The sequence below is a fragment of the Xyrauchen texanus genome, chromosome 46, assembly GCF_025860055.1.
Source record: "Xyrauchen texanus isolate HMW12.3.18 chromosome 46, RBS_HiC_50CHRs, whole genome shotgun sequence".
Taxonomy (NCBI): Eukaryota; Metazoa; Chordata; class Actinopteri; order Cypriniformes; family Catostomidae; genus Xyrauchen; species Xyrauchen texanus.
In genome coordinates, this window is record NC_068321.1 from 14,653,960 (window position 1) to 14,678,871 (window position 24,912).

Here is a 24,912-nt window from a genome sequence, read left to right on the forward strand (position 1 = left end):
GCGGAATTTCCGGTTGGCTAGCGGAAGTGCAATTGGTTGCCGTTTTGTGTGTAGCTGGTCTCTGCTCACTTGCGTGTCATTCGGTTAAATTCTTGCTTTTCAAAATGTTGGAAGATGTCTTTAAAATTGCCCAGATAATTTGTGCAGTTAAAATGAGGAACACCTGGGGAAACAATCAAGGGAAAACAAATCATAAAACTACAAAAGGACTACAAAAATAAACAGGGACATAAGAATTACAACATAAAAGAAAAGACCAAAAACAACAGTGAATATCCTGAAACCCATCATCATTATTAGATGGGTGAGGAAGAACGATGTCGTCTCGCTATAAATCTGTGATCATTTGTTCTGAAGTTTCCATAATTTTTACTGGAGCATTAGTGCATAACATAACAATTCTTTACACTTAACAGGAAGTTCCACCCACAATGCCAGCAAAGCATCATGGGACTATTTGGAGCCGTTGTATCTAAACATTTCCACAGGTGTTCTCCTCTGCTACACCTCTTAAGTTTTAAAGAGGCACTATTATGCTTTTTGGGATATTACCTTTCCTTTAGTGTGTAATATACCTGTTTGTGAATGCAAAATATCTGCAAAGTTACAAAGCACAAAGTCCACGAAAAAGGGAGCTAATCTCTCCCACAGACAACACTGCTCAAGAACTACACAAAACAGCTGGTTTGAAGTCCAGCCATTTCATCCATTAAGTATCTGTCACTATGTAACACATTTGCATAATGCCCGCCTAAGGGCTACTTTGGCCCACCCGCCAGGATGAGTTGGATCAGTGTTGTCACCATGTCGAGAAAACATTGTTTTCTTCACTGTGAAAGCAAAACCTCTTTGTTTGGACTTCCAAAGGCAGACAAATTGAAGAATCAGTGTTTAAAATAATTCTACAGAAGTACAACTACAACCTATACCGGATTTTCAAGATGGTTACTCCTGAAAGATGGTGTAGTTCCTACTTTGTTGGGACAATCTGGTGCTTCAGGATCACAACCTGTAAGTAGGTTTGATTATTTGTGGATTTATCTGCTACCGAGAGTTCAAATGCAGAATTTTGTGTTGTAGCAATGGTGTACACCAAGTGCACAGCTATAGGTCTCTGCTAACCTGCTAGCTAAAGTTATTGTGTTTAAATAGTTTTACTAATCAGCTGCGGGCCCACTTTTAGCTACAACTGTGTAGAATTATGCAGATTGTTTGTCTGTATTTTGAATAGTGATCAAGTGTGGAGATGGATTTATTTTTTCAAAAGGTATTTTTACCTGTGCAATTCACGGTAGTGCTCAGCTAACTTGCCATGTATTGTTATTGTTTTGGTAAGGGTTTAATATTGAGGTTTGGACCAGCTTTTACCTAAAACTGTGTAACAAAATGGTCAATCTCAAGAGTCTTATATAATTACAAGCTGTAATGTTACGGCCATTATCCACAGTAGTCCACGGCTAACTTGCTCACTAACCGGGAGTAAGCCTCTGTTCTCCGTTCATAGCTCAGGTGAAAAAAGTTCAGCTACACCCATTCCTCCAAACTTTCATTTCGGACTCGGACTCAAACTGGTATGGCAAAAACCGATGCCATTGTTACCATAGTTACAGTAGAGATTACAGCTGTTAAGGGAGCCTGAAACTTAGTTATGGTAAGGGGCATTACATTTCAGACACGCGGTTGATCAATCACAACAGACTGGGCCATCTGACCAATCAGAGCAGACTGGGATTTTTGGAAAGGGGGCTTTAAAGAGACAGGAGCTAAAACAGAGTGTTTGAGCAGAGGATGAGGGTTGCAGCAATGTACAGTATGAGAAAAATAATGTGTTTTTTGAACATTAAAAAATGTAAACCTATTCTAGTAGACCACAAAATAAAATCATGAACCTGTAAATTAGCATGATATGGGCTCTTTAAGTTTCAAATATTCAGTAAATCTGATTAAAGTAAAAGACAAAATATTTAGATCATCTTTGATAGCATTTATTTTTAAGACAGAAAATTAACTGGACATCATAGGAACTTTTGTGACACTAAAAGGATGTGAGACATTGTGAGGTTTGAGACAAAAAGGTTTTGAGACATGTTTTTTGGTCTAAATCACTTTGAAAACATGCAGAGCCTTTATCAAACGAAATAATATACTGACAGTCCTTAACATTAGGCCGTGATGCAAAGCTACGAACAACAGAGGAATAAATATTCACATAAATGGTGGTTGTTCAAATAATATATAGATTTTTGGTATTGCTTTGTACAGTTATTTCAATAGTTTTAAAATCCCTGCCTTTTGCCCTTCTTCCTGATGTCACATCTGATAGTTTTTACCTGTAAGAAAATAAATCAAATTCAGTGCTGACAAACCAGGTGTAATATTTCACATATTCTTAAAGGTGAATGTTCATGTTCGCCAAACATTTTTCATTCTCTTATCATTTGCTCACCCTTATGCCAGCCCGGATCGGATATCTCAGCTTGTTTGGTCCATACAGTGCAATTAAATAGGTGCCAAAAAATCGTTAAATCGTTGTCTTCAGAAGCAATATGATCAATTGTAAGTACATTTTTACTATAAATTCTCTTTCTTCCTCAATCAGGGTGCTTGCGTTCCGTTCCAAAGGGCTCATCCAATGCCATAATCCCTTCAGAGGGTTTGCCCTCCAGAGTGAGAGCTTCGAAGGGTCGAAGGGTGTAGGGCTAAATAATATCTGTAATTCGGAACTCACTTCAGCGTAATCTATCCAAACAAAGCCATCGCAAAAGTTTGACTGACGCTAATGAACATCACCTACACCTAATCAGAAATATTTACACATGATTTTGCATGCCGCAACTGCTTTCAGAAAATAAATGATTTAAAAGGAATGTCACATGTTTTTGTTTATAGAAACAGATTGCAAACCTCCATATTTGTGACGTATGCTCCAGTTCTGGGCCGCTTGGCAGCGAAATGTCCATCTGTTAAACCCTACGGAAATGCCTGTATCGAAGGGCACTTTCATGCAGCTATTTATGAGCCCTTCGGTTTGGAACAACCCTTCATCATGGTGGCCACAATCGTTCTCCCATCGAAGTGCTCCTCAGAGGTGGATCTATCCCGTTTTGGAATGCAGGGTCAATCTCAAATGTGAGATTTCACTTTCACATTCTTTTTCTTGTGTTTTTGGTGATTCACATGCTTCATGCTATTGGCCAGGGAGAGGAATTTCTAGCAAATATTGTGATAAATATTGATCTGTTTCTCACCCACACCTATCATATCCTTCTGAAGACATGGATTTAACCACTGGAGTCATATGGATTACATTTATGCTGCCTTTATGCCTTTTTTGAGTGTCAAAATGTTGGCACCCATTTGCTTGCATTGTGAGGACCTATAGAGGTGATATATTCTTATAAGAATCTCAGACATACACATCTGGGATGGCATGAGGGTGACTAAATTATAAGAGAATTTTCATTTTTGGGTGAACAATTCCTTTAACAAAAGACTTTCTTAACCATAAGATCAGTGGAAAAATTATTAATGTTTTTGAAAGTTTTCTTTTACCCTCTATTGACCAGCATCAAACAGCTTCTTCCTGCCCTCCATACCAGACATGGCCTCCACATTCTTACGCCAGTCAGTCACCTCTTCTTTCTATAAGAGGGACATGTGTAAAAACAGATATGCTTTAAAATATCATGTAATAAAATACATTATACCACTTAAACTTAAATGAACATGTTTCAAACATGCAAATAGTTTGTACAGTATATTGACAAAGGATAAGGAATGCAATACCTTCTCTTCTTCTTTCTTGACTGTCTTAAGGTTGGCTTTGAAATCCACAGACTCTTTGACCTTGGAGCCCAGAAGTGCGCCCAACATTGCATCAGCAGATATTTTTACTCTCTTGAGTGCAGGCCTCTTCATTTTGCCTCTAAGTTCAGTAATCTTTATGTTCAAATCTGTAATCTGAAGTCAACGCACATTCATGAATTTATTAAAGTGGAGTAACATGAAACTACTTACAGTGTATTTTAATTGAACCTAATGAGATGCTAATATGATTTCCCTGATGGCGTCAGTATAACATGCTCATCGATAGAGGGTGTAGTACCTCCTTTTCATTTTTGGCCACCTTTGCAGCGACGTCATACCTCTCCTCATCTACAACATCAATCTTCTGATGGAGGTCTTTGCAGAGAGCCTGAGGAAATTATATTGTACAAAAAATGTACCTGGAGAAAGTGGCATGCAACAATGCTATTTCTTATGACTCTACACCATATATATATTACAATACATGTATGCTTAAAGGTTGCCTTAGTGACAGCACATAGATTGCAAATGAAGCATAACTGGGCAACTTCACTAAATATTATGCGCCACTTTTTCCATATTATTTTCCATATTCAAAAAAGCATAACTGTAGTTATTTGCACACACCTGAAGCTCTTGAACAGACAAACCAGACAGTTGTAGGGGTGGCACTCTCTCACGCAAAGTGGTCTCTCTGTCCCTCTGTATCTCCTCTTTCTCAGTTACTAGCATAGAGGTTGCCCTCTTCAGGAGTTTTGTCTAAAGCAAAATATATTCAAAAGGTAGCCAATGTGAAATGTATCATTGTTAGAATGAATTTCTTCACTGTTAAAATAAGAGAGCCAAATCATACCTTCAGGAACAACCTCCTGGATGCCGTTATCTTAGATTTGGGTCTCTGAAAGGTTTAAAAGAGGAAATTGCAGGGGATTATTGAAAATATTTACATTTTTGACATATGTAAAGAATAAAGTTATTATAGTGAAAGTAATAAAGTCCACTAACCGGTCTAAACCAGCAAGTTTTAGTTGATGAGAAAGGAAATAAGTAGGAAAGATTTCATCATGTTAATTTAAGAAAACAGATATGAATCTAGAGATTAAACTTGAAAGAAAGAGTACTTACGCTTCAGACATTGTGACCTGTTATGTATTTCCTTTGAAGAAGAAAGAGAGGAAACCTTTTGATTAAATTGATGCACATCACTGATCTAAATCTGCTAAAATCGTAAAAAGCAGTAACATTTAACACTCAAGACAGAGTAACTGGAAATGTGTATTCTTTACTCGGAATTGCCATGAGCCTGCAATCGTCTTTTATACATTTTTACTAAGACCAAATTAGGGCTATTCTATCCACATTCATTTTATAATTCTGTCCTATTCCTGTATGCCAACAATTGTCTTATGAGTAAATATATTATTTATTAGAGGAATCCACTATATTTGTTTTACTGTTAACAGTGCCAGTGTGTATGATAGTTCATACCTGTTTCTCCAAAGACCTCTCCAAGGCAATGAGTACAGTGTGACAATGTCAGAGGACAAGGAAGCCCAGGCAAATTTTATGGCCTCTTTGGTCTCCTCTGAGTGGCTCACTAAAATAGACTGAACCCTTATGCCCTGAGGCTCACTTTACTTTGTATAATCAAAACACAATTGCACACATTGTCCACAATTTGGCTCTTTTTATTTCTCATTGTTTGATCCTACAAGGCTTTTCTGAACTTTTCTCTATGCAACTCTGAATGTGATCAGAATGTACCTTGAGTTAGAATTTCACCAGCAATAAAAGTTGCATTATTTCAGTCACCTGATCAGCTTGAAGATGTGAAGCTGGCATGCAAGTGTATCTTCTTGTTGGTTTATACTCTATACTATATGGCTTTTATTCCCTCTAGGTTCCCAAAGGTTTTCCGTATGTTTTGAAAATACTAACCAATTGCACTTGAAGAATCAACTCTAACTAGGCTGCATCACATGGAATTTGGGTAAATATACACACAGCGTGTATATATGTGGTAACATAAAACCAACAATGAGTAACAGCAATACTTGTCATTGAGGGACACAGGGACACCATTTGTTTGGCAAAGGAATTGCATGTTGACACACATTTTCCATCATCGCATGGGATAATTTAATTTTGGAATGCCATTACATTGTAATTTGTAATCCCATTAGAGTAGAAAGTGTTACAATTACTGACAGCTATTTTCTTAACAATGCTGACATATGTCAAGTTCACAACAATTCATACAATTGATCAAATACATTTCCAATCTGACTCTATTTCTCATGAATACATTATGTATTTAGCATCACCAAACATTTTGTTTCAGAGTGCAAATATACATTTGTACAGACTGTATACAAATTGCAGAAAATGGGAGGCACTGGTAAAGACAAACTAAGTCCCAAGGTCTCCTACAAAAACACACACCTATGAACAATATAAACAGTGTTTTTTGTGTTTAATGGGCAATAGTAACAACAACTTAAATCACATTTGTTTGGATTTTCTTACATTGAACCATAAATAAAGTGGGTGCCTCCTAGTCTTGGTATACATATCTAATTTCCCTTTCTATGTACAGAGTTAACTGAAAGAAAGAAAACAATATCATCTTCTTTTACAATGCTTCACAAAACACTCAATATCTGAGAAATGCAAACCATTAAATATGTTATACATCAAGTGACAAAGTTGCTTTGTAAATCTTTATTGAACAGCATTAAAGAGTTTCAATGTCCATTCTAGACATGGCCTCCATATTCTTACACCAGTCAGTCACCTCTTCTTCCTATAAATGTGCAAAATGGATGTTAAGAATGCTGGCAAGGACAACTGTGATTTATTACAATGATCAATTTAAAATTCTAGAATTCTAAAGGGATGTTCACACAATGAACGATTTTTGCATCCATTTCTGTGCTGTTTCTAAATAGTCTATGTGCGCTAGATGGATGTCATTGACCATTGACACATCTCAATGTGTTTTAGCATCTTGTGAGGGCCGTGTTTTTAGGATGCCAAGTCAAGAGAAACAAAGTTCAACTTTAAAAACACATCTTTAGACACCTGCATTCCAGTCCCTTTTGTTGCACTGTATATTGCTGTTTTTGAACTCAAGCATGAGTCCTGTGTGCACGTCTCCTAACACAGAAAAATATGCATTAACTTCTCTTCTTCTTTCATTACTGTTTTTAGGTTGGCTTTGAAATAGGACTTTGATGACAGTTTGGATTTGGTCATAGCACTAAACGTAGCATCAGCAGTCTTCTTAACCCTTCATGTCCCAAATCTTCTGGATCTGAGTCTGTATCTGAAACAGGTTGTTAGCAACTTGCTCTACAAATTGAGCTACAGGAACTAAAACAGCTGGTTTAGCATATTTATACTCATCATGGTCTAAAAACTGAATGTTTTTAATTTCAGTTCAGTATATTTTAACCGTAGCTAACAGTATTTTTTCATTCCTGGTCTGGAAAAAACAAGCTCATAAGGAATCAATAAATGTATTCTTAATATTAAATATATCACCAAAAAAAATCTCTTTTTTTTTTTAAACATTTAATTCTACTACATGCAATTAGGCAAAGACATGTGTGATGCACCAGTTTCCTTCAGGATCAAAGCCAGAGGCGTCATTTATGGGTGAGACGGGTGGGCCATGTCCCCACCACTTTTTGCCTTTGTCCCCACCGGTTTTTAAAAATACCTTTTGTCAAGTAAGTGTCTAATGCAGAAGAAACACCTCCAGTTTTTGAGCAGGAGTTTCCATTGTGTTCTTGTGGGTTATAAAAATTGCCGATCCAGTACTAGAGTTTGCTATTTTTAATGTTATAATACATGCTTGTTGTGGTGTTGATTGACAGCAGGTGGCGATGTTCTCTCACGCATCCAGTCACGCACTTCACTTGCTCCACATCGCACACTCCTTTCCATTTAAATCGCATTCCATTTAAATATTAAGCAAAATACAAACTGACCCCACTCATAATGTACATAAACTAGCGTACAGATGTAATCTTTGTTTTCTAAAATAAAAAGGTATTTTAGTATGGATACGAATACAGAACTCAGAAATCCAAGAGGCGAAAACTCTACCATGGGACCAATCAGTCATTCTGGCTTAGATCTGAATGACCCATGTTTTTATCTACTGACAAACAAAATCCCTATACTGTCAGCGTTAAATGTATTTATCAAGTTATCAAATGAATCATGTGAAATATTTATTAAGAGTGCGTGAATTGGTCCCCACCACTTTTTCAAACACAATGACACCCATGATCAAAGCACTTGCCCATGTTCTACAAAAAAGAGAGTGGTATAATTAAAAAATGTACTGTAATAAACCCTTTGGTCTTTGGTTTAATTGAAAAAAATCCTCGTTTTTAACTGGTTACCAGCATTTAAAAAAAAGAGGTGGAACTCTCTCATTAAGAGCATTTTCTCTCTCTTTCTTATTCTGCTCCTTTTCATCTGCTAGCATAGACAACACCTCTTTCAATAGTTTGGTCTGTAATGTAACAGCACTGGTATTAACATAAAGTTCAAGTAGATTTAGCACACAGTTCAGCCCCTACAGCATGGACACTGCCAATAACTGACCTTTTATCTAGAATTCAAGTCTATCGTGGATTGCCCTTCCATTTAGAGTTCCATTGCTAATTTTTAGTATGCAAACAGTTCCTATTCCCTTGCTAAAACCAATTGATATTTATTAAAGGTATAATTCAACCAGTTTAATCATCCTCATGTTATTCCAAATCCATATGACGCAAAATAATATGTTAGACACAATGACAGCCTCAGTCATGATTCACTTTCATTGCATGTACAGTATAAAAAGATGCAATGAAAGTAATTGATTATGGAGATTAACATACTACCTTACATCTCATTTTGTGTTCCACAGAAGAAAGAGAATTATATGGAACAATATGAGGGTGAATAAATAATGTTTGGGTGAACTATCCATTTGAAAATTAGCAAAAAATTAGCAAAGAGATGGCAGTATATTTTGTCTTTTTCTGAAAGGGATATATATATAAAAAATGTATGTCAGTTCATTCCAGTCTCAATACACTACAGATCTGTGCATTGCCCAAAATGTTTAATCTTAATCTGAGCTGTCATGAAGCTTGCTGAATGGAAACCAATTTACTGGTCTACAGCAATGAATGTTGATGCAAAGCGATGTGGAAAAAACTGATTAGCAAAAGAGACAAATCGATCCACATTATGATCTATTAGACATTTATGATGTGTTGAAAATAAAGTTCATATTTACCCATTAGACATGTCTCTTCCTCTTAATAGATCCTGCAAAAGGGAAGATATTTGGTAATATGTTTTAGGAATATCATATAATTTTATCCTGCCATAAGAAACATCCGCAAGTCTTTCAAAAGTTCCTAACTTCAAAGTAACCTATGTTTCATAATTCAAACAAGCTGGAGGTCAATGCCAAGCAAAGTCAAGTGACTTTCATATTATATGTTATTTTAAGTCAGATGATGATCATTCATTTTAAGAAATTGAGCTTCAATCTGTGCGTCAGACTTGGAGTCACTAGGAAACAATCTTACAGTCCAGACATAGAACGTTGTCTGCAAAGGTGATGAGTGGCACCGGAGTGATACTGTCACAATGTAGAGCAGAGTTTTATTTGGGGTCATTGTGAAGATTGTTTGTAGATAGTCAAACAGAGCACCTCAACAGAGTGCTCCATCCGTACCTATTCATTGTGATTGGATCTAATGTGCACATGGTGGTGTTCCCTGGCTGGCTACATTTTAACATTGCTGCCATTCTTTTATATAGCTTTGTTTTCAAGCTCTAGCCTTGACCCAATCCACTGGATGCTAACTGATAACTTAAAGACCTTAAAAGCCTGTGCTACCATTTTGGAAATGTAGCTTTTCTTTTCAAAGATTTTATTTCCAAAAAGAGGTTAAAGCTTTGAATAATTGGCAATACTATTTTGTGTATGGCTAATAATTCGTACATAAAAAATGAAGCTATCATGCAGTCAATCAAATAGGCCAGGTAATATTTTTTTTCCGTCACTCACCAGAGTGAATTGTATGACTGTTTTAGGGTGAATTAGGTAGCACATGAAAGGTGCTGAATTGTGTGACATCCTAAAGTCTGCTGTACTCTGAACTGGTCTTTCAAGGTCTTATTTTTGATATTGCTCCTTGTCCTCTCATAGGCCTAGTTTGCATGTGGTGTACTGTAAGATGTGTTTTGGGCGATCCTTTTGAACCTAGACAATGCTAAAAATATTTTGAGATTTGTCCACGTCAACCACATTGGGAGGTGGTTGAAAACACACGTGACCACACTGAGCTCATAATAAAAGCTAATCAGTCCAAATGCGTTTGAACAGCAGTGAAGCACCACTGTGCTAAAACAAGAGTTTTAAACTTAACTGGTTACATGTAGTTTAAAAAGGAAATAACCAACCCGATTGGAAAAATACAAACCAGGAGCCAAGTCTCTGGCTAAGAGATGTTCTCCAGTTACATTACCCTACCCACAATTCAAAAGACACTTGATCTTGGAACTGCACTCCTCCAAGTCTCTCTGTTAGAAACCAGCTAAAGTATTTCATAACACACATTCCCTAAAGTTGACACAGGCAGCTTGTTACAGAAATACATAGTGTGGTTCTTGCTAATCCCTGCAGGGAGTCATGTATGGCCCTGTCATGGGAGAATGTAAGATGTTTTTGCATCCATCCCATTCTACAGTGCAGGTGTGATTAATGCAAAGTCCAAAATCCTGCTGTATATCAAGAGTTATGAACAGACCATAAAAATACAAATTCCTTCAAATGTTTATTAATAAACTCAAAACCCATGAGTATTTATGACAACATGTGTGAATCTATTAAACTTGATTCTATGAATGTAATAGCTGGTCTGGCTTACCTTGAACTAGGACGCAATCAGGGAGAATGAGTTGTGAGTTGGTGTCGAAGCAGAAAAATCATTTTATGAATTTCATGATGGATTTATGGGATGAATCCTGCATGGGAATGGCTTACCAAAATAGACCCCCTGTTACGCCTCTTGTATTCACATGTGCAAATATCTAGACAATCCACCTCTTCCTGAGTGGCATTTTAACAGAGTGTGCATGTCCTCCAGGATGAGGACATAAACACATTACCCACACTAGCACAAGGGTCATACAGTTCCTTCCTCTCTGGTCTATTATACCAACCAATAGTAGGCCTAATGTTGCTACTTATAGAGTAAGTATTGGTATGTCACCCAAAAATGAAAATTCTTTCATCATTTACTCACCTTCATTTTGTTCCAAAAACGTATTACCTTATTTCTTCCATGAAACAAAAAAGAAGAACAACTGCTTCAGTCACCATCAGTGTTGCATAAATTACTCCAAAAAAATAATCCACTACAAATTACTAATTACTTCTCTGAAAATGTAATTATATTACTTTACCGATTATGTAATCTAAAAAGTAATCACATTTCTAAATATTTAACTTTTACGTTTCTTTTTTTAAACACTTTCCTTTTGCTCAAATTCAAAATGTCTATTTTGTCCTCATTCATTGTTGAACACTCTTCAGCTGTCACAGAAACGCTAACAGACAAATTAATTATTATTTTAAATGTATTATACATAATACTTTAGTGCAAGTAATATACTTAAAAATAATACTTTAATTAATTACATGTAATCTGATTACAAGATGTAATGCATTAAACTACTTTTTTACTTTAAAAGTAATTAGATTACAGTGAATAATTACTTTGTAATCAGATACACCCAACACTGGTCACCATCAACTTTCATTAAATAGAGAAAAAATGGACTCTCCTTTTGTGTTTCACATAGAAAAGAAAGTTATATGGGTTTGCAACAACATGAGGGTGTGAAAAATTACATAAATTACTCTTTTTTTTTTGTGAACAATCCCTTTCAGCTTACAGACAACCAGAATATTATAAAGATTTGTGTACTGTAAAGAACTATCCCTTAGAGTTGTCTGCTAAAACAAACTGCTGCAAAACTCTCAAGAGGTAAAAAATAAAAATGTTTGCCCTCTTTCATATACAGGACTGTGTTCTCTCACTTTCTAACCTTTCAAGTTGTTCACGATAACTGGATCTGGATCAAAGACCAATGGAACCATGTCATTGTCATACTGTAGACTAATTATTAAGAAAAGTTTATTCCGAGGTCGCGTGGCACCATGCGATGGTCAGACATGTGAACAGCGAGCTCTGAACACTTCGCTAGTTTTTAGTACTTTTTATGTCATAAACCAGTGAGATTCGATACACCCTGTGCCATAACTGTTCTATGAAGACAATATGTCAAATAATTCAAAATCCTCGGGCTCTGGAGACATTAAAAGACACTTATGTGCTCAAGCTGACAGCCCTGACAGGGCCACAGACCGGAGACTCGGTTTGGATGGTGCAGCGGGAGAGGTTCAACTTTTCGAGCATGTCGGTAATGCTGATGAAGGTCGTATCTGACTTGGAGGATCTTCCTGTACTATGTTGAGAAACGTGATCGATTCAAGGAATGCAAGAAACACTTACATCAATGGCTCATTTTTGCACTGATGTTCCCGGCCAAATTGAGAATACATATCTCTTTGTCGTGGGACAAAGCAGGAAAACCCCTGGCCAGATATATAAAGCAGAGAGAGTCTTTTTATACAATTCCCTCTGTGAAATCTGCTGGTGGTGAAATATTTACCATGGTGTGGCAGGGCGGAGGGCGGGCCAGGTCGTGATTATACATACCCGGTCCTGTATCAGGCTAATTAAGCCTCAGAGAGGGATAAAGGCCGATTGCGGGCAGTGGTGCGGGAGAGAGAGATCGTTTACGGACATGTCCGTCATGTGTGTTTTGTCTTTTGTTTAAGTTGAGCATTAAAATATTATTTATATCGTCAAGCCGGTTCTCGCCTCCTCCTTTCCATTGAACTACATTACACACGGTCATTGATATTAATAATTATATTAAAGAATTCTATCTTGATCTTTATAGTTCCACATCTTATTAGAGGATATTAGAAACTTTGTGGAACAATTAGAACTTCCTAATCTGACGACAGAGCCAAAAAAAGTATTGATTCTGATAACATTGGTTGAGCTTGCTATGGTAATTAAGGCCTTGCCTACAGGCAAGTTTCCGGGGCCAGATGGCTTTGCCGCTGAATTGTTTAGATCTTATGCTACAGAATTGGCTCCAATTTTGCTTGAAGTTTATACAGAATCAACCATGACACAAGCCTGGATCAGTCTGATTCTTAAAAAGGACAAAGATCCAAGTGAGTGTATGAGTTACCATCCAATTTCCTTGATTCAGCTAGACGTTAAAATTATGTAAAAAATGTTGGCTAACCGATTCAGTAAAGTTGTGACATCTCTTATATATTTACAGTAGATCAGGTGGGGTTTATTCGGGCCTGTAGCTCTTCTGATCACATTAGGCATTTCATCAATATCACGTGGTCAGTGGTGAATGATCAGCCTCCGGTCACTGCCATCTAACTTGACACAGAAAAGGCATTTGATATGGTAGAATGGGATTATCTTTTTAAGATTTTAGAAATATATGATTTTCCAGGGGTGGCGGCGGGAGGTGTGGCGCATAAGCTGTTGCTTTACGCAGAGATATTTTATTATTTGTTTATATACCCCATTAGATCTATGCCTTGCCTCCAAATGATTATTAATTCCTTCTCTAAATTCTCAGGATACAGAGCAATTTGATCTACATCTGAAGCATTGGCTCTGACAGTGTACTGCCCAGTAATGGCTTTTCAACCAGGCAGCGTCCAGTGGCCCAAACAGGGCATAGAGTATTTGGGCATTTTATTCTCTGCAAATTTGTGTGATTTAGTTAGAGTTAATTTTGACCCTTTAATGAAAAGGTTTGAGCGATGTGGGCAGGTGGGCTTCATTAAATTTTTCTATGATAGGTAAGGTTAATGTTATTAAAATGAATTGTATTCCAAAATTCAACTACCTGCTACAGTCTCTCCCTATAGATGTTCCCCTCTCTAATTTCAAGCAATTTGATAGCATAGCGAAGTCCTTTATTTGGAATGGTAAGCGTGCCAGATTGCATTTCAACAAATTACATAGGCCGATTGACATAGGTGAGCTAGGCCTATCCAAGATTTTTTATTATTATTATTATGCATACTCAGACATTTGGCTCATTGGTCGCTTCCACCTGAGAGAGCCCCTCCCTGGCTCTTTATTGAAAAGGAGGTCTTTGCCCCTATCTTGCCATTGCAAAGACTATCTACCAAGCTGCCCGGAGAAGTAAAGTCATCCCGTTATCTTGCACATGTATTTAGTGTGGACAAAAGTTTCCCACATATCCAATTCAGACATTTACCTGAACGTTGCCGCAAGTATTAGGTTAAATCCTAAAATATGCATAAACAAGTCCCTTTTCTGTTGGACAGAATGGAGTTGCTACGCTGGGTGACCTGTATGAGAATGGAGAGGTGAGATCTATTTAAAATATTATACAGCGGTTTGAGATTCCCAGATCTCAATTCTTCAGGTAGCTGCGTCATCTACTTTGCACCACCTTTGGGTGTAGTATGCAGCCCCTAAAGCGGTAGACACTCTTGAGCTGGTGCTTGCTGTTTTTGGAAAGGGTCACGAGGCTTCAGTGTACTATTCCTGGCTAAATCAGAGTTTAGGTGATGGGGTTGTAACATCTCTTAAGAAGTTATGGGAGAGAGACTTTAGTACTGGAACATGGAGAAGGGGATAAGATTTAAAAAAAAAAAAAAAGTCAAGTCTGCATCTAAATATGCAAGAGGTGCACCTCATTAAAGCTAAGATTCTGCATAGTTTTTATTGGACTCCCTCCAGATTGTATAGGCTTGGCCTTAAAGACACACCTACTTGCCAGCTGTAAGGGACTCGACATGGAGGCGAAGGTAGAATCCATATGCAAGATGTTTATTATAATCAGCAAAAAAAAAACAAGACACAAGGCAGAGACGTAATCGTTGAAGCAGGCAAATTAGTCAGTACACAGGTAATCAGTACAACCAAGCAAACAGAGAAAAACAGTAATCCAGAAAGCAGGCACAATGGTCATAACAAGTAGGCAATAAAATAAACAGGCAATGAGTATAACGCTTGGTAAGGCAGTGAAACTGGCAATACTTTGCAAAGTCACAATGGAGAATCATGTATATTTATATAGTTCAAACAGGAAGTCACCATAGAAGAAATGGTATAGTGTCAGTATTCAGGAGAGGGCTCACACTGGTGGTTGGGTGAAGGGATACCAGCCTCATTCTTTACACTGGCGATGCCAGTTGGAGGATGGGGACACAGCTAAACAGCCAAGTCTAGTTTGAATGGAAGCCGGATCCTACCTTGGAATAATTTTTTTTTTAATTATAATTTACTTTTTATCTTACAATTCTTACTTTATTTTTCTCAGAATTGCAAGTCGATATTGCATGATATAAACATACAATTGTGTAATTTAAAATTGCAATTTAGAGAAATTTATTTTATATCACAAAATTTTACATAATTTACAATTTGTTATATAAAAATATATTTTATATTTGTACTTTTAATTTTATATCCCACATTTGCAATTTGATATCTTGTAGTTTTGATTTTGCAGTATATCTTTCAATTTCAATTTAATGTTTACAGTAGAGTACAGTACAGTAGAATTACCTTTTTTGGTTACACTGCAGTACTTTGCACAGTCTAACGTAGACTGTGCAAAGTAGAGACAAATTCAAAATTTTTGTGAGAAAAAAGTTTTTTCATTTTAACTGAAGCTGTAGGTGTTCAAACCCCTCCTTCTTCTCCCCTTATCTGATATATTTGTTTCCTCTAAGTACAGATAGAATCTGCATAGTCTGCCTTGAGATGCTCTATTTTTTCCAGCATCACTTCAACTTGTTTCTGTTTCAGAAATACAATATTTAAATACAATGAATGTGAGTTTTCTGTTACTGATGCTTGCATCATTCGTACTGAAAACATCACCTTTGCATCTGATAGATCTCCCTTCGATGGAATGTTCTCAAAAGGTAAATACGGATTTTTGCTCTCTTTTATTTATAAGACATTAGTATAATTAACTACTATAAAAACAAGTTACTTTTCTCAATAAATGCAAAACTGTTTTGGTATGCTGTTTTCTGACAGGGACTAGCCTGCAGGGTTCAAATAGGCAAGTAAAGTCTGATCCTTTAAATGTTCTCATTGTCAGTAATATGATGTTTCTCATAATGCAAAGATTTATTTTCATGAACTCTTTCACTGATGTCCCAGGTAACTGCTCAGATGAGGGTTGGGTGATGCCAAGGTATGAAGTCCCAGGGTCTCCTGGAGTAACTTCAACTAAAGTAACTGCTTACAAGGATAAGAGTGGACAGTTTGTGCCAATTCTAAACCTAACATGGAGTCAGTTACCTGATGGTAAGACACGTATGATGATGCAGCTATTAGTAATATTTTAATATTTAAAAAAATTCTGAATAAATACTTTATCAATTTCTTTTTTTTTGCGCAGAAACGATATTTTCCCTAAATGGTACTGAAATGCGTGTAGTTGAAATGGCAACAAATAACAGTGTATGTGTTCGTTACATTTTTCTCAACAAACTTAAAAAGACAAACCCAAAGCATGGCATGGTAAGAGTACCAGTGATTCTAAGTTGGAATATTCATATTCAAGCTGTTATCTATTTTCCACATGTAAAAACATGTTCTTTATATGTTATGTAAAATTATGTTTCACCTTTGTTTCTTTTTTGTTCTTCTTTTTAGTGGACTTTTTCTTTGGACAGAGTTGTGGTCAACACAAACTTTAAATACCAGGTTTTTGTAACCAATTTACCGAAGCCAGACATAGGGAGCTATACAATAATAACCACTATTACAGTTCCAGGTATGTATTACTATTAAATGATGTAATCATTACAAAGATTTTGAGATCTTTGTGTACTTTCTGATTTCCAGCAGTCTTTGTAATGAATTGAGTTTGTTATCCAAATCAAATTCTTTAACGACTGACTTAAGTACGGGCAATCTTTTAGTAAAAAAGAATTAATCCACAATATTGTACATGATTATAACTCTTTTTATGTTACATTCTATTAGAATGAACTGCTTGAATAAAATTCTTACATTTGCATTTTGTATTCTTGAAATGATACATCAGTTGAGTAAATCTGTTTGTCATTTTAGAGAACATTTGGAATCATAAACCCTATTGGTCAGTGGGAAATATTAAGAAAAATGACTTGGCTCTAACTATCAACTTCAAATCAGAAGAGTTTTCAGACCAATACATAGTCTCTGTCCACAGCCCTGATCTTCACCCAGAACCGTCTAAAGTTATTAAAAAGGTACCCTCAATTTTCAAGACCAACCAAATATAATAATAATAATATAATAATAACTTTATTCTTATATAGCGCCTTTAAAGCAGCTTCTCAAGGCGCTTTACATAATAAAACAAGCAAAACAAAAATACATCACAGAAAGAAAAAAAACAAAAAAAAAAACAAAAAAAACAAAAACAAAAAAAAAACAAGATAAAATACAATAAAATAAAAGTCAAATAAAAGCTAGCCTAAAAAAATGCGTTTTCAATAAAGATTTGAAATTACTTAAAGACTGTGCATCTCTAATATTTGAAGGGAGTGCATTCCAAAGTCTAGGAGCATAGGATGAGAAAGCCCTATTCCCTACAGTACGCAACCGAGTCTGTGGGACTGCCAATAGACCAGCTTGTGAAGAGCGTAAATGACGCTTGGGTGTGTATAAAGTTAAAAGCGCAGACAAGTACTGCGGTGCCAGACCATGCAGTGCCTTATATGTGAGCCTAAGTATTTTAAAATCGACTCGGAACTTGACCGGGAGCCAGTGCAAAGACTTTAAAATAGGTGTAATATGCTCATTTCTTCTGATTCCAGTCAAGATCCTAGCAGCAGAATTTTGAACACATTGTAATTTGTTCAGTGTGGTTTTGGAACTCCAGCAAGAAGTGCATTGCAATAGTCAATGCGAGAAAAAACTAAAGTATTGATAAGCCTTTCAGTCACAGAGAGGGATAACATAGAGCGAAGTCTGGCAATATTTCTGAGATGAAAATAAGAGTTCTTAACAATGTACCGCACATGAGAGTCGAAGGACAGACTAGAATCAAATATAACTCCCAAGTTTTTTAACTTAGTCTGTGCCTCCAAGTCAGTCCCATCTATGTTCAGAATTAGTGAACCAGCCTTACGAAGCTGATGAGGAGTGCCAATAAGCAAGAACTCAGTCTTATCATTATTTAGACACAAAAAATTTTGAGACATCCATGTTTTTATCTCAGAAATACAGTGTGTTAAAAAAGAACATCCAGATTTTGACCAGGCTTAGAGTGAATATAAATCTGAGTGTCATCTGCATAACAGTGATAATTAAGTCCAAGTGATCTTAGTAGCAGTCCGAGTGGAAAGATGTAAATGCTAAAAAGTAAGGGACCAAGAATTGAACCTTGGGGAACACCCGTACGGACAGAACCAATCTCAGACCGAAAACCATTCATACAAACAAACTGTTTACGATGCGAGAGATAAGATCTAAACCAGGTTAATACAGTCTCAGAAACACCAAAGACATTTTCCAGACGGTTTAGTAGAAGATTGTGATTAACAGTATCAAAAGCGGCACTAAGATCGAGAAGGATAAGAATGGAAAGAGAACCAGAATCTGAGGCTATTAACAGGTCATTGGTGACCTTAACCAAGGCTGTCTCAGTACTATGAAATTTTCGAAAACCAGACTGAAGGGGCTCAAAAGATTATTTACTGAGAGATGACTATGTAGCTGCAAAGCCACAACACGTTCCAAACTTTTTGCCAGAAAAGGAAGATTTGATATAGGGCGATAGTTATTTATGTTATCCAACTCTGCATCACGCTTCTTGAACAGGCGTTACAGCAGCAGTTTTCAATGCTGCAGGGACAACACCAGAACACAAAGATTCATTGACAATGCCAAGAACAACTGGACACAATGAATCAAAACAGGATTTAAACAGGCTTGTAGGGAGGGATCAAGTATGCAATTGGTAACTTTCATACCTGTTACCACCCTAGTAAGCAGCTCAGAGTCAACTTCAGAAAAGATAGTAAAGGATGTGCCAAAGAAAGAAGGCAAGCGTAGTATAGAAGAGGAAACCGGTATAGCATGAATCATTTTGTAAACATTTTCAATTTTAGAGCTAAAAAATTGAGAAAATCATTACACACCTGATTTGAAACAGGCAGAGAGATGCCAACATTGGCTGTAAGAAGCCTATTTATAGTATGAAATAGATGTCTTGGATTACTTAGATTATCATCAATTATCTGGGAAAAATAAACAGACCTAGCAGACTCAATTTCAGATCTATATTCCGCCAAGTGATCTTTCCAAGCCTGGTAAAATACATTCAGGCCCGAGTTACGCCACTTACGCTCCATTTTACGGCAAGCTTTTTTCTTAAAGCGCAGGTCATCATTATACCATGGGGCATAACGAGAAAAAGAGACTCTGCGTGACCTCAAGGGAGCAAAAGAATCAAAATTAGAGGCAAGAACAGCATTCAAATGTAAAATCTTATCTTCCAGATGAGATGACTGTGGACCACTAAGACAGGAAACAACAGAGTCTGCAAAATCTGACGGATTAATTGATTTCCATTTACTGAAAATGAACAGAATGTGAAGAAGACGTAGAAGGAAAAGGCAGTTCCATATTAAAAAAGATTGCCAGATGATCAGAAAGACCAATATCAGCTGTGCACTGATGTGATATAATTGCTTGGTTTGCAATCACAAGGTCTAATGTATGACCTTTGTTATGTGTAGGACCACTGATAAACTGTTTAAGATTAAAACAGTCTAATAGAAATAGGAAGTCTTTTGCCATCGCACAGTCATTTTCATCAATGTATATGTTGAAATCCCCTAGAATGAGGATTCTCTCAAATTTGTAACACAACATTGACAACAAGTCAGCAAAGTCAGTCAGTCAAATATGGCATTCATAGAGCAACAAAAATATTTCTTGAAATTGTTTTGAGTATCAACTGTTTTTTCCTGAAGAACATATAGAAATACATAAGAATTTAAAAGATTATGATTACAAATCTGTTTTAAAGGACAACCAGACACTTCTCAAACATACTTTCACACTGGAAGCATGGAAGATAACTCACTGCAGTTTGGAGTTGGTGGTGGGTTCTCATAAGATATATGATTACTGATTGTTAATGATAGAGCCCATTCTAATGAAATTACCTTTAATGCTTTTTCTACAGATTAAGCCACACTCAGTACGATACATGAATAACTGCTTGATTTACAGAGAGAAAATTGATATCTGTCCCTGTAAGTATTACACACACAGTAACACTGGAATTCTTATTTACAGCAATTTGAGTTATTATGGCCAGTATTCCTATGCAGAGCAACTTACATGTGGAAATACAAATTAAAGTTCACAGCAATGCAATTTTTTGACATGAGTGCCAATCAAGTAAATGTAATTGTCTCTATTTACTACAGTGAATACCCTTACTGATTGTTATGTAGCATTCATTAATGCATATTAATGTATAATATCTGTTAAAATTTTGATGGCAGATCTTCCAGATTCCCAACTCTTTATTGTTTTGATCATACTGGAACCATTGCTGGCAATACTGGCTGTGGTTGGTTGCGGCATTGGATTTTTGCAGTACAAAAAATTACATAAAGGTTAGTGCAAACAAAAATTCCAATACAATCTATGTGTAACTTTATAGAATATGATCCTGAAAACACCATTTCCATAACCACACATTTGTTCTGCACTCAGTTTATCTATTAACCTCTTCCACTCATTAGTAGTGATGTATCGATATTCACATTCTGGCCGATAATAATAATATAATAATATGAAATGTAAATTTTCATGTTATGTGTAACGTTGATGGCAATGACAGGCAGAGCGAAGACGAGATGATGTGAAGGACCCAAGTGCAGTTTAATTACAAAAGTGAAATCCAAAAACCGTAAATACAATGTGAAAACAACACGGACATAAACGACTTGACTACACTACACCAAAACAATACTCAACAAAGACAAAGGCAAATATAAGGGCTAGTAACAAGGGTAACAAGTTAACAAGACCACCAATGAAAATACAAGACTGATAACAATATATCAAGACAATGAAACATGAACCAATAACAAGACAAGACTAATAAACAAAGGAACCACTGAGAACAAAACACATAGCGGGAACAGGATAATCACAAGACTAGACAAGGAAGTAAACAAATTTCAAAATAAAACACCTGAAGACATGAACGAACACATTTAATCCTGACATTATGGCCTATAACTGAGAAATGGCTGATATTAAACATTTGTATTAAAAGTACAAATAAAACACTAAAATCTAAAATCAGTAGTTTAAAATGCTACAAGTTTCAACATTTATATCTAATTTTGAACCATGTCTTTTGACAGAAACGCTATCCATAGACAGCTTTACCTGTCCAAAGAGTAAGGTGGAATGGAATCCCAATCAAGAGCGTAAAAAAGTCCTCATTATCTACTCTTTGGACCACCCCCTGTACAAAGAGATCATCCTAAAATTATGTGCCTTCTTGAGGGCTAAATGTGCCACAGATGTCACCCTGGATCTCCTAGACTCTGCTTGGCTCAGCACCATCGGAAGAATTCAGTGGCTGGACATGCAGAGAGAACGAATCTCCAAGACCTCAGATAAAGCCATGATCCTGTGCTCTCCAGGTGTGTACGCAAAGTGGAAGGCCATGTGTGGTGGGCCCAGAGTGAGACTGAAGGAAGATGAACGTTCACCAATTGGAGATATGCTCACCCCTGCCCTAAGCCTCATAATACCGGATTTTGTTCAAGCTTCATCTTTTGAGAAGTACATTGTGGCTTATTTTGATGACGTGTGCTGTGAGGATGACGTTCCAGCACCATTTAATGCCGTAGTGAAGTACAAGCTGATGAAGCACTTTGAGGAACTGTACTTCCGAATATTGGACATGGAAAAACATGAGCCAGGACAGATTAAATGCATCAAGGGTATTGGAGAGAATGATTACTTCAACTGTCCATCGGGAAAAGCCCTTTGGAATGCTATTGAAACTTTTCAAAATTACCAGCTGAAGAATCCAAACTGGTTTGAAATGGAGCTTTTGGGCAAAGATGATCAAGAAGAGGCAACCAGCTTCAAATCGATCTTTCCAACAGATATGAACTGCAATCCCGTCACTGAATGTGATCAATTTATTGAAGAGCATAAAAGTCAAACACTCATCAATATGATTAAGTGTCAGAGTAAAGATGAGCATGTTTTTATGTCTTCAGTTGAAGAGACAGGCATGCTACTGAATGAGTATTCTTCAGTTGTTACCACAGATGTCCAGTATAGTAGTCCAAAACTGAATAGTTTAGTCATTTGATATGAAAAGTTTACTAGCACACACAAACTGTGGCACACCATGCTTTATGCTTACCACATCTGTGAATCTATTTTTTTTTATATCAGATTACAGTGACTATGATATTACACTTCCAGATATTTTTCTATTTTCAAATGTTTCAAATCACAATCTTTTATTATTTTAAGTAAAAATAACATGTTAAACATTACAGAAGTGTGTTGATGTTGGTAGTTACAGTGGAAGTGGTCTGAATTGTCTAATACATGATGTGAGCGTACTTACAATAACATAAATATGTGAAGGTTAATAACTGGGCCCCGCAGAGTAGCATCCCACATGTGTGCTTCTGCAACAGCTAGTTGCGTTACAAGCTGCCAGATTAAAATCGGTTATCTCACCGACACAGGCTGCTCTGGTCAAGCGTCTGTTATTTATATTTGCTCAAACAGTTACTCATACAGTCTTTTAACCCACAGAATACGTTTATTTTATGTAACAAACAGCCAAATTGTCATCAAAGTACCAAGATTACAGTTCATTGCTTGCATATGCACAGCCATCATATAAACGTGATCTTCCCATGCATGCAGCCACATTTGCTGATTGGATAAGGCTGTGGTTTTCATTCACACAAACAGCAACACAGACATTCTTTTCATGCATATAATATGTTTGGTTTCTGAAAGAGACAGCCAAACTATCACAAAAGCACCACGAACATTTGTATCCTCAAAGTGAAAACATGTTGATAGAGCGTGATTATCCGATGTACAATCCAAGTCTTCACATGTTTACTATATACAATATTTTTATGACAAGAAATGAAGTGTCACGTGCAAAAATAACTCCCTCCAAGGGGCAATGCAGAGGAATGTAGTCCCTACTCATGAAGAGGTTAATGTTGGTAGCCATATTACAAAAATCTCACCCATGGGCAATATCTTTTTCACTCACAATCTGTTAGGATGAAAACAGAATTAGATAGAATTAATATAATTAGTCACATATTAGACACTTTTTATAACCTGAAAAACACTACCCACATCATCTATACCTACATCATTTGTTCGTAAGCTTAAAAAACAAAAAAGAGTTAATATTCTTTTTTTAATTTTATGAATATATCAGTAAAAGGATTTTAAAACGACAAAACCTCACTTACTTGAGGCTACTTAAGCGTGTGTCAGGATATGACAGTTGTGAGATGAGAAAAGAGTGAGAAAATGGCCACTGTACAGTATTTAAGTTACTGCTGCAGTGACAGTTTCACTCTGCCACCAATAGGAATTGAAAGAAGATTCTACAACAACTAGACCAACCAATGGCATTGTTGAACAGGCTGAGGTGTGGACTCCCACACCTGCCTACATGTGTTTTTCTACGTTTAAACCAAATGTTAACCACAAGTTAACGTTTTCCATGGCACATGACTCTCAGCAATATGTGTTGTCATCTGAGCCATTGACCTCAATGCCAGTTGACCCAAGAAAAAATTCCCACCCATTCTAAAGCTTTGGCAAAACATATATGAAAGTATGGCCCACATGTCTAGCCATGCTAGATCTAGGCCAGATGTGACAGCTAACTTCCACATTTGGCACAAAGGGAACGCCCAGCCAAGAAGTTGTAGCACCGGTTGTAAAAAAAAAGAAGTCCCGCCTTACAGGTGAAAGAGCCAATCACCTTTTAGATACAGATATCGCCAGTCAATCAATTTTATCGTAATATGAGGTAAAGAATCACAAATTATGATGCTAATAGTATCCAATTTTATTGTTGATTTTTAATATATTCTTTGATCGTAATCTTGACCAACCGTTTTTGAGATTTTGTTGCTCACCCATTCAAGTAGATAGGAGCTGCACAATGTATCATAAATACATTTTCGGATATCAAGAATTAGCATTGTTACTAGTGGAAATGTAATTTTTTATATCAAAAATTGCCATTGTTACTAGTAGATATCGAATTCCTGATATCAATAACTATCATTTTAACTAGTGAAAATTGAATTGTTGATTCCAAGAATTAATATCCTGGAAATGAATAAAAGTTAAAACGGCTTGCCATAACACGAGCTGCGACTGAAATCGCCCACTCGTTCACTCAGTGCACTTTCAGCAGCGAGTGAACGAAATGAGTGAGCGATTTCAGACGGTGACGTAAATTCCATGCGTCAGAGAGCACTCGGGAGCTGTCGCAGACATTGTGTCATGAACATTTCACCTGTGTGGCTTCATGAATTTTATCATCTCTGTAATCTTTATATAGTTTACACACACACATATATATACTTCTATAATAGGCAATTAAATGTTTTACTGTGCATACCCCTGGCATTCTGTGATTTATTTCTGCACAAATAAAAAATGAATCATAATTCAATGATCATAATACAATTAATCTTTTCACAACTGTTCATTTGTTATGCTTATTACATTAATGATAAATAACACAGTAAAAACTTGTCGTGTTTATATTTTATTTTTCATAAAAACATAATAGAACTGTTTACTCTATATCTCATTAAAGATAAAAAGAATGAAAACGCTGCTGCTGTATATATATATATATATATATATATATATATATATA

At 36.4% G+C, this 24,912-nt stretch overlaps 2 protein-coding genes across 2 annotated transcripts; one reads left to right on the forward strand and one right to left on the reverse strand.

Moving 5' to 3' along the window:
• Positions 1-1,969: 1,969 nt before the first annotated feature.
• tnni4b.2 (troponin I4b, tandem duplicate 2) lies at positions 1,970-4,879 on the reverse strand. The gene is made up of 6 exons (XM_052119849.1): positions 4,661-4,879; positions 4,435-4,566; positions 4,106-4,195; positions 3,787-3,960; positions 3,553-3,642; positions 1,970-2,330 (listed from the first exon to the last, which is right to left on the reverse strand). Exons 2-5 carry the CDS (start codon positions 4,537-4,539, stop codon positions 3,556-3,558), a joined length of 456 nt encoding a protein of 151 aa, XP_051975809.1. The 5' UTR covers positions 4,540-4,566; positions 4,661-4,879; the 3' UTR covers positions 1,970-2,330; positions 3,553-3,555.
• Positions 4,880-12,303: 7,424 nt separating this feature from the next.
• On the forward strand, positions 12,304-22,335 carry LOC127638039 (interleukin-17 receptor A). Its single transcript, XM_052119381.1, has 7 exons — positions 12,304-12,351; positions 14,288-14,329; positions 14,428-14,530; positions 16,143-16,289; positions 16,384-16,505; positions 16,641-16,761; positions 21,368-22,335. Exons 1-7 carry the CDS (start codon positions 12,304-12,306, stop codon positions 22,333-22,335), a joined length of 1,551 nt encoding a protein of 516 aa, XP_051975341.1.
• The last annotated feature ends 2,577 nt before the right edge of the window (positions 22,336-24,912 follow it).